The 10,856-nt window shown below is 38.5% G+C and overlaps 1 protein-coding gene across 1 annotated transcript; it reads right to left on the minus strand.

Moving 5' to 3' along the window:
• Positions 1–9,347: 9,347 nt before the first annotated feature.
• On the minus strand, positions 9,348–9,587 carry LOC118632075 (cytochrome c oxidase assembly factor 6 homolog). The gene has a single exon (XM_036264841.1). The coding sequence runs from the start codon at positions 9,585–9,587 to the stop codon at positions 9,348–9,350; it is 240 nt and encodes a 79-aa protein (XP_036120734.1).
• Between the last annotated feature and the right edge of the window lie 1,269 nt (positions 9,588–10,856).

Raw genomic sequence — 10,856 nt, forward strand, 5'->3', positions numbered from 1 at the left:
GTTTTTAGTTTCTTTTTCAACCTTTATTCTTCAAGTGTTTTTTAATTATCTTGCCTATAGAATCACATATTATCTATATCCTCTCACAAATCCAATCCAGTCTTTTGCTAGAAATATTATTCTAAAAGATAGCTTTGAGCTTGTTATTCCCTCACACTAAGCATTTTATTGCATCCCAATCCTGAGAATGTTCTCACTACTTAGTGTGATGTTAGACATTTCACCGTCTAATACTTAGGTACTTGTAGAAAATGTCTGCTCTTCATGACTGCCTCGCATCTCTTGGTACTCATTCCACTTATTAATAACTTATACTGTGGATTCTACCTTTTTAAAAAATAATTCCCAATAGCCTATGCTTCCTAGTTTCCCTTCCAGCCAGTGTGAAGGTGCACCCACTTGGGTTTTTTATTCTAATCAGGTATGCTGTGGATTCTATCGATAGCAGCTAAGAATTTTGATGAACGAGGTATATTTTCAGCCTCATGTTCTGACAGTCTTCCTCATGTGTCTTATGCTTAAAGGGAGTAGTTATCAGTCTTAATTAAGGGAAAGTTATAAGAAAAACAAGCAGGTTTACTTGTCCCCCTTTGAGAGATTGAGGAAAAGATCATAAGATGAAATATTTCATTCCCCATGATACACAGTTCAGCAGATCTGTCAGATTCTAGTTGTAAGATCGTTTATGCAGTGGTTTGTGTGTGTGTGTGTGTGTGTGTGTGTGTTTTCTGCATCCTCACCCAAGGACATTTTTGCATTTATCTTCAGATAGAGTGGGAGGGAAAGAGGGAAGAAGAGAAAGAGAAACATCGATGTGAGAGAGACACATTGACTAGTTGCCACTTGCACAACCCCAACCAGCCGGGGACAATATGCAGTGTTTTTTAAATAAATATTACTGGAGCAATTGGACATGTAAAAGTGTAATGTCTGGATAAAAAATAACTCTAACAGATGTTCTAAATGCTGGGGAGACCTGGGCTCTGGTTTGGGAGCCAGGGTCTGGATTGCTTCTCCATAGGGAGGTTAGGTCACATAATTGAGCTCAGGCTGTATACAGTGGAAGAACACAAAGGAACATGTCAACTGATAGAGAAAAAGCGCACGCTGTGCATGTCATCCATTACTTCTGCTGTCACCAAATCTTGGGTATAGTTCCTACAGTCATGAATATAGTTCAGTTCTTGTGGTTAAGGTCCATAAAATTGAGGTCAGTGTACAAATTAGTATGAACACAGAATATAGACTACATGCACAGAAGTAAACCAGAAATTGAGGGACCAGTGTAAAAAAAAACACAACACCTTTACTAAAAAAAGTGGGGAAGATATTGAACTCACATGGGCTGTGAAATGAGACAGTTGAGTCAAGTTTGAGTCGAGCGGAAAGGCTCTAGCTGCATCTGAGTTATGACACTGGCTTCAGGGATTTCATAGTTGAGTGTGGATAGAGATGGTAAATGATTCACAACACAGTGTAAATGCCATAGTGGAGGGAAGGCCAAGGTGCTTTGGAAATAGAAAGGAAGATTTGGAGGAGTCAGGGAAGATCTCATTGAGGTGGTGGCACTTGAGTTGGTTCTTAAGGGTTTGGGGGCGTGGAAAAGGGAGGTGAGTACTTCAGGAGAGATTGAATCACATGCTTGCACTTGGGAAAATTTAATTCTCCCTTCTATTTTGGAGCGTGAGCGGTCAAAAAGTATGTAATAAATCTTTACCAACAATTTAAAACTATTTGCACAGGTAAGAAGCTATTCTTTGCTGTATGGAACTTGTATTCTACTGGAGAAATGGAGGAATACTATAAAAAATGTGTAAAACTATGTACAGGTGGGGAAAATTAAGGAACAATGAAAGGGAAAAAGAAAGGTCAAGGAATTGAATTGCTATTTTTAGATTATCAAGAGTACAGTTTCTAATTTCTGGGCTTTGTCTGACTTCTTGACTTCCTCTGGGGATAGAACATTTTCCTTCTTTCTTATCTGTAAGAAGATCTGAAGCTAGCGGACCTGGAAGAGAAGATTAATGCTTTTGTTGTTCTTTCTGGTTAGGCCAGTTTGAATTTGCCTTTTAGAGCTATAGGGTGTAGTCTCTGACCTTTGTTAAATTTTAGTATCTTCCCACGAAAAGAAATTCTTTCATTTATGTATGTCTCAAGAATTATCTTTTTCACCCTCAATTTTAAATTTTAGCTTTAAAAACATTCTAAAATATCGTTTAACACATAAACCCAAGGTTTTCATCATATATATAGTTCCAGGTCAGTACTTTTCAGACTTTAATGGGCATATGAATTGCCTGTTAAAACACAGATTCAGTTTCAGTAGATCTGGAGTAAGGCTTCAGACTCTGTATTTCTTAAGCTCCCTGGTGATGTGGATGCTGGGGTCTGTGAACCACACCAGCTGCAAGGCAGTTAGGGACTGTGTAGATGAAGTAGGTCAGACCCAGATGCTGGAATCTGCCTTGAAATTTTAGGGCAGAATTCTTGTTCTCTATTTTTCCTGTACTCTGATTGATAAACTTTGAAATGAAATGATTAAAAAGTGTCCTGTGTCTGAAAGCAAAGATGAAGTTATTTTTTAAATTTTTATTAAAAAATTTATTTTTCGCCCTGGCCAGTTTGGCTTAGTGGTTAGAGCGTCGGCCTGCAGTCCAGAGAGACCCGGGTTTGGTTCCCACTAAGGGCGCGTACCTCAGTTGCAGTTTGTCCCTGGCCCTGGTTGGGTTGTGTGGGTGGCAACCACTAGATGTGTCCCTTTCACGTCGATGTTTCGCTTTCTCTCTCTCCCTCCCACTCTATCTGAACAACAACAAAAAAATTATTTTTCTTTATTGATTTTTAGAGAGAGAGAGGAAGGGAGAGGGAGAGAGAGACAGAAATATCAATGAGAGAGAACATTGATTGCCCACCTCCAGCATGACCTCCACTGGGAATTGGACCCACAACCTGGGCACATGCTCTGACTAGGAATTGAACTGGTGACCTCTTGGTGCATGGGTCAATGCTTAGCCACTGAGCCATACCTGCTGGATGCAAAGAGGAAGTTCTTCATTTCAGGACCTCTGTCTGTGATCCCATTTTCAGTTGCCCTGGTCTTCTGGGGTCTTTGTTAAAAAGAAACAAAGTCCAGTCCTTTTTTGGAGGCCTTTAATCCATATTTGATTGCTACAGCATCACAGGAACTGTCTCACATATCAAAAACAGTCACTGTAAACACGAATTACCTGAGAAAGAGAACTATCCCTTCCCTCAGGGCACACATTGTGACCACAACACGTTGTATATGAGAAGGTGGTCTGTTAACAGATGTGGTGGGTACACTTTTATGCGAGAGAAAGGAAATCAATTTGTCCCTGAGACTGCCATTAAGTGGAAAAATTTTACCTGGAGTATCTTCTATATACTTCTTGTTGGCACTCACCAAACTTTTGTGCTCATTTTGGACTGGGGATATTCCTCTATATCCAGCAGCAACAGGTTGGAAAATACCAACAACTATATAGGTTCTCCATGCCTTTCATTCAGTCAGCTAAGTATTTACTGGGCCCCAGTTATTTTCTAGGCAACGTATGTGCAACTGATACAATGGTGAGCGAAACAGACTCTAGTCACTGGGTACTTATAGTCTAGCTGGTGAAATAGAACTTAAAATCTTAGCATTGCCCTGGCCAGGTATCTCAGTTGGTTAGAGTGTCAACTGGTACAGCAAGGTTGTGGGTTTAATCTCTGGTCAGGGCACATTCAGGAAGCAACCAATGAATGTATAAATAAGTGGAACAACAAATCAATGTTTTTCTCTCTCTGTCTTTCCTTTCCACCCTCCCTTCCTCCCTCCCTCCCTTCTTCACACTCTCTGAAAAATAAATAAGAAAACATTTTTAAAATCTTCACATAAACATTTAATCACAATTATGGTCAGTGCTTTATGAACTCTCCTTTTGTATTTATCACAACGACCCCTTTGAGCGAGTTCCTTGTTGATAGTAAAGAGGAAGAGAAGTCTCTTAGTAAGTTAATAACCCAAACTGATTGACTAAACTTTTTTGAAATGAGCTCTATAATCATGGAGCCCTGGGTTTTCCTTCCATGAAACAATACCTCAGGCAGAACAGGTGTGGCATTGTGGATATCTTGACCAGGACAACATCACTAGCTCTCAGGCTAAGTCCATCTCTTATTTATAGCTCAAGTCCATTCTTTTGTTGACTTGTGCTTTGTGTTCTTGATAAACTCTTCTCAAATGCCCCTTCTGAGCTGTCCCTGAGGTGGAGCTGGCTAGTCCATAAGTTATTCTGCACTTAGTTACTATCAACTTCATTTTTATGTTTCATTTACGTAATTAATTCTGCAGAGGGACCCTGGACAGGGATGGTATGTTTACAGTTTAGTTTTGGCTAGGTTGTGTTCCACTGGCTATTTGGTCTTGGCCAACTTCATTCTTAAGGTTTCAAAAATGTAAAAATTGTCTGCTTAGTTTATCTATTTCCTTCATTGTTTACCCTAAATTCACTCTTTGAACTCATTTTTTTTGTATTAATTAACCCTAATATATTTTAATTTCCCTATCCAGAATTTCTTTAACATCATCCTTGTATTCCTATACCCCTGTTCACAAAAAGGTCAAAATGCTGTGAGAGTGACATTTATTTTATTTTATTTTTATTTATTTTTGTTATTGATTTGAGAGCAAGAAGAAGGGAGAGGGAGAGGGAGAGGGAGAGGGAGAGGGAGAGGGAGAGAGAGAGAGAGAGAGAGAGAGAGAGAGAGAAACATTGATGAGAGAGAAAATAGATTGGCTGCCTCCTGCATGCTCCCTACTGGGGATTTGGCCCACAACCTGGGCATGTGCCCTGAACAGGAGTCTAACTGGTGACCTCTTGGTGCATGGGTCGACGCTCAAGCACTGACCCACACCGGCTGGGTGGGAGTGACATTTAAATGAAGCCTTGCTAGATAGCATAAGTTGGTCAAGGCATTGGTTGCAAGGGAACAAGGGTAGGGGACTACAGACGTTTTTCTGAGATTATAAGAGGAAGAACATTCTATTGAAGAACTCAGAAAAGGTAGTGTGGCTAGAGCATAGAGAACCAGGACATTTGGGCTGAGATGAGCTGGAGAGGTAAGATCATGACATCTTATTAAAGATTTAAAATTTTGTGCCATAAGCAAGGAAAAAACATTGAAATACTTTAAGCAAAGATATAAGAGAAATTGTGTGGAATATTTTTACATGTGTGTATTGGTGGGACGTGTGGTGACAAACTGGATTTGTACTTCAAAATAGGAAAAAGCTAAAATTTTCTGAGACAAAGCAAGTGCAGATTATGAACTGATGGCTGTTTCATTACCACTTTGGTGGTTTTCACATTGTCTAACTGGTAGAGAGGATTTTACATAGTGTAATCTTAGAGAGACATCAAAATACTCGATTCTGATTGAAGCTATCCTTGCTAAGGAGGAATTGCACTAAGATTCACATCCCTTTATCATGTATCCTTTCCTAAGATATAGTTTTGATGGGGGAAGATGAGAAGTCACTTAAAATGACAGTGAAACCAAGGTAGAGAAAAGAAAAAGGGGATTCCACCCACTTCACAAATATTGATGACAATATCTACTAATCTACTCTCTTATCTGGAAGATTATGTGAAAGGAAGTTCCTAATCCCCAGAAGTACTCATTAAGCACCCACCATATGCTCACACACATATCAGATGGCTTGGTTTGCATCAAGGAACATTTTAGTGCCCTGTAGTTTGATAGATGAGACACTAAAAAGATTCCTATTACCTACTGAGCATTTGTTGTTTGGTGAAGGCAGAGGTGGTATCTATTTTGTTGTTTCATCTTAGGCTTCATGGCTTTTGAGTCTTGGCTGTATTTCACAAATTGAAACTAAGTGGCCCTTGATGATGTCCTTCCTTTCTCATGCAAGTCATTTTATCCATGAGATTGTAAACCATATATCTGTCCCTCTCTATACAGAGATCGATCTATCTATCATCTATCTATCTATCTATCTATCTATCTATCTATCTATCTATCTATCTATCTATCTATCTATCATCTATCTTGTCTCTCTATAGTCTGTCTGTGTACCTATCAGCCAAATAGTATATTCATTGATTTGCTGGATTTCTTTTCTAAAAATCACCCTGTGCCTTTTGTATTTGTAAGGCAAAAAAAAAAAAAAAGATTTGAATTTGTTTTAGCCTGACATGCTTTATGTGCTTGTCTCCTGTGGAATCAATTACTTTGTTACTAATACTCATTTATTAGATAAGCCAGTATGGGTCATAAGGTCCTCAGAAGAGCTCTCCTTCATTACCCGTGCTTCGATTAGGTCAGCAAGAAAGAACCCTATATATATGGCTTGTGCCCTTTAGATACTTTAGGGATATATGGTTAGGAAAAAGGTTCTAAATATCAAGAATAATCTTGAATACTTTTCAACTACTTTCTGATTACAGAATGCTAAGTTGCCAGTAAAATATCAATGTTGAAAAAAAAAAAAAAAGCTATCTTTCTGAGACCCCTAGTTAAATAGTCTTATTGATCTGTGATTTCAAGAAGGATAAGGTGTGGTTTATTTCCAAGGATGAAAACTATATACTCTCAGTTAAGGCTGTTAGAGGCAGTTCCTTCAAGAAGAAGAATAAAGAGCAGCTGAGGAGTAAAGAGTCTACTACCATAGCACTGTCATTTCACAAGTTCAACTTTCTATAACTGGAGTGGGTTAGGAAAGTCAGGCAAGTGAAGCCTGGGAAGGAGCAAATCCACAGGACACACTCATGCACAGGTGCGTGCGCGCACACACACACACACACACACACACACACACAGCATCTGTCATATTGATGTCTAAGGTGGAGCCACAGGCTGCTTTTCATCCTAGCACCAGTGCAGCACCATAATCAGAAAAAATGCTCCCATTTCCTAGGCTACAGAGAACTTGGACAGATGCCTCAGAGAAAGAGAATGACTCAGTGCATGGTTCTCCTGAATTCTTTTGGTTTTGATGATTGTATAATCTTTGTCTTATGATTTATGTTTTACGACCACTTGTGATAGCCATCATATTGCATTAGCTGCAGAATGTCAGAACTTTCAAATTTCCTGTTAACTGACCCTATCACTCCATCTTGCTTACCAGCAGTTGGATGAGAAATTATGTCACTTGAGCAATAAATAAATGGTGATGAATATTTTAAATGAGCAATTTTTATTTCTGTAAACGAGATTCCCCCCCCCCGCATCCCCCCTAAATGGTTGAAGTTACTGTTGTCAAGGACTGGAGATCCATGGCGTCTGAAGTCCCATTTTCAGCTGCGCTCTACGTGGATGGATTCTGAGCCACTGACAAATGGGCAGTAGTGACAACAAGGAGAGAGCTTAGTAAGATCTTGATAACCTGCTATGTTTTCATAAAAAGGTCCCTACTCAGCTAATAAATATTTTAGTCCTCTTGTATGCAATAACTTTTTAGTTATACGCAAAACTATAATAGACAGTGTTTGAGAGAAGGAACTTTGCTTCTGAACAAAATCAATAAAGAGGAAAAGTTAACTTTGGGTGGGAGGGTGGGTAATGGGGCAGAGGGAGGGGAAGCCCAAAAAGAAAGCAAGTTTGGGTGGCATCTAATACCCATAAGTCATATTGCATATGGAAAGTTATTACAACAAAGTCCCTTTGATTCCTAGAGTTTATCATATTATTTGTATATGCCATGACTAATACATTGGTTTTCTGGTGGATGTTCATTTGAATAGCAGTGAATTTTGACTATAAAAAAAACAACTAAAAATTTTATATATTGGGATCTAAAAAAATTACATAAAAGAAAGATTATTACTATCAACTTCATTAACTTTGTTTTCTTTTTTAAACCTAAAGACAAAAATAAAAGCAATATGGAAATCATGCAAACATCTCTCAGAAATACTTTTTGTTCCCCAGAAAATTAATTTGCATCTGATTGAATTAAAATGAAAAGCCTCCAAGCAAACAGTCTCTTGTGGCAAAATAAGGGATGAAAAGCTTATAGGGAGAAAATAAGTATCTACGAATGCCTTTTTATTCTTGATTTCCAAAGCACACAGAAAGTGTCAGTTAATAATAACTAAAAATTGCTCATATATTTAAAAGAAAATTATTCAAAGCTTCGGTTTACATCTTAGCTACTGACAAATATTATATCAGTAGACAATATCTATCTATCCATCTGTCCATCCATCATCAATGAATGGTATTTTTGTAAACTTTTTAAAGCATATCTTTAAGGCTTTTTTTTTTTTTGAAGCTGTGCTCTTGTACCATACTGTGGTGAGACTTATGTAGTATAATTTTTATTCCCTTCAATTTACCAGTTTGAAAGGAAGATAGAAAATTATGGTTTTAAATAATATAAATAAGTGAATGAAGTGGTCTGGGTAGATGGGAAGAATTGATTATGTTGAAGTAACCAACATTAAATTTCAAAATTAGAATATTTTTGTGGGCGAACTCTTTTAAATCCTATCCAATGATAGTGAAAATACTATACTCCGGTAGGAAAATGGACAAAAAGAGTGAACTGGCTATAATTATTAATTGAGGAAACACAAGTTAATGTTAAAATCCACTAATAGCCCATGGAAAGTAAATTGGAAAGAGCTAATGTGTTAATCTGTCAGATTATCTTTTTTTTTTTTTCCCCATCTGTGAACAGAGTCAGTTTTATTTTTGCCTTTCCAATTTACATGCTTTTTCTTTCTCTCTTTCCCTTAGTGAAGTAGGTAGGACTCCAGTATAGTGGTGAACAGAGGTGAGAGAGGACATCCTTACCTTGTTAATGATCTTGGGGAAAAAACATTCATTGTGCCATCATTAAAAATGATATTAGCTAGGCTGTTTATAGATGGTCTCTGTTATTTTATCTGTATAGTTTAAATTCTTCCAATCATCATAGTTGTATGTGTGCCTGTATTAAAATGGTAACTCCTAGTACACATAATGACAACCTACTTTTTTCAGTATCTATAATACTATTTGCCTACTATTATCCTCCAAACAAACAAACAAACAAACAAACAAACAAAAATAGGTACATGTGTTTTTATAATAGGCTGTAGTTTTTAAAAATATAGATTTCTCACTAAATTAAAACTAAGCATATTTCATACCATTTTATTTCAGTTCTTCGTTGTCTGACTGATGGACTCTCCTGTTACTTATCGCTTAAATTATTAAACTATACAGAAGTACTGATGTTTACCATGACTCGAAGTACTATTGTTCCACAGTCAATGGAGCACTTTGGCACATCCAGAAAAAATGCTCCTACGTTCTGACCGGCGAGGGACCGCCTACAACTTTGCAGTTTTTTCTGAAGGTTGGAATTGTCCTGCTTCAAATTTTTCTTTAAATTTTAAGTAGTCTCTTCTTTTGTCAAAATATTTTGTCCACTGCTGGGGACAGATGGATTCAAACGAGCGCCTTAATTTCTTGCACTGAGAGGTGTCCTCCGTGTTCTCGTCCAGACGCGTCCAGTAGGCGTCGCGGGCGCCCCAGCAGGCCTGCCTGTCCTTCCGAGACCGGGCTGCCATCCTCGGGGGCGCGACCTGTGGGCCAAGGTGGCATTTCTCGCCCCAGAGCCGGTCCTGGCGCCCCGCGGGGTCGCGTCGCCTGCGGGCTGGGGCCTTGCAGCCTTGCACTGACCCTCACGGGCTCCAGATTATCTTTTGAAGTGAAAATATCTAAGTAGTGGAATGGGCAGCTCTGGTCCACCACTGGTACACGCAACCATTTGGTGGGCGATTTGTTTTATTTCAAGAACCTTAAAATAGCTCAAATATTTTAACTCAGAAATTTTAGTTCTGAGAATATAAACTAATTCTAAATTACATGTAAAAATATGTACTGAGTTATTTTTAATCAAGAAAAATTGGTAAGAATATAAAAATACAAAAATGAACAGTTCTATTAGACAGGACACTGAGATGGGCATGGTGATGCTATCCAGTGTTTTCATCAGACGGACAGGCTCCAGCTGGCCACAGAAAGCCACCTTATTGAGGGGCACATGCTCTTCTCAAGGAAGCCCACACACCACGACTTACACCGTTGGGGATACAAAGGGTTGGCCATTTGGTCAAACAGAGAACACATTTCAGCCCCAGAGCTCACTATTGTGGGGTTGACCTAGCTCACTGTGGGGCCAGCACTGCAGTCTGACTTGCCCTTCTTCCCCGATGTTGACTCCAAGGGCACTCCTTCCTAAACGGTTTACATCCTAAATTCAGACTTGGCTTCAAGAAGCCAGCTGCCACAAGTATGTACAACCTGGGGCAAATTTAAAAGCAATGGACTGTAATATAGAAATTAAAATTATTTAAGGGAATGTTTACCATAAAATAGGAAATTGTCTAGATCTAGTGAAAAAACCACATGCAAATGCACAATTCTCTCTGTCTGTCTGTCTGTCTCTCTCTCTTCCTTTACCCCTCCTCCTCTCTTCCCCACCCTTGTAAATTGTACATGTGAATATAAAAAAATAATAAAAGCAGTAACATGAGCTACACCAAAATTTTACCAGTTGAAATGTTTTGTCTCTCTCCCTCCTTCTTTTCCTTCCTTCCGTCCTCCCTCCTTTATTTCCCCCTACACACTGATTATTAGTGAACATGTATTAGTGAACATGTGATATTGCCTATCACTAGATAGGCAAGACAAAGTGTAAAAAATAATCATGCTCGTTAAAAAAGTGTTTTATAAAGCACTGTGTCTGACAGTGCAAAGGCTTTATGCTTCCTATTCTTGATGTATTTATTTAAATATATAACAGTCCTAAGAACATTTGGCATTCTGTCCTAGAT

The sequence above is a fragment of the Molossus molossus genome, unplaced genomic scaffold, assembly GCF_014108415.1.
Source record: "Molossus molossus isolate mMolMol1 unplaced genomic scaffold, mMolMol1.p scaffold_m16_p_17, whole genome shotgun sequence".
In the NCBI taxonomy this organism is placed as follows: Eukaryota; Metazoa; Chordata; class Mammalia; order Chiroptera; family Molossidae; genus Molossus; species Molossus molossus.

Excerpts from the sequence above, each read along its gene's own strand:
- LOC118632075 (XM_036264841.1), bottom strand. The coding sequence starts at position 9,587 with ATGGCAGCCCGGTCTCGGAAGGACAGGCAGGCCTGCTGGGGCGCCCGC.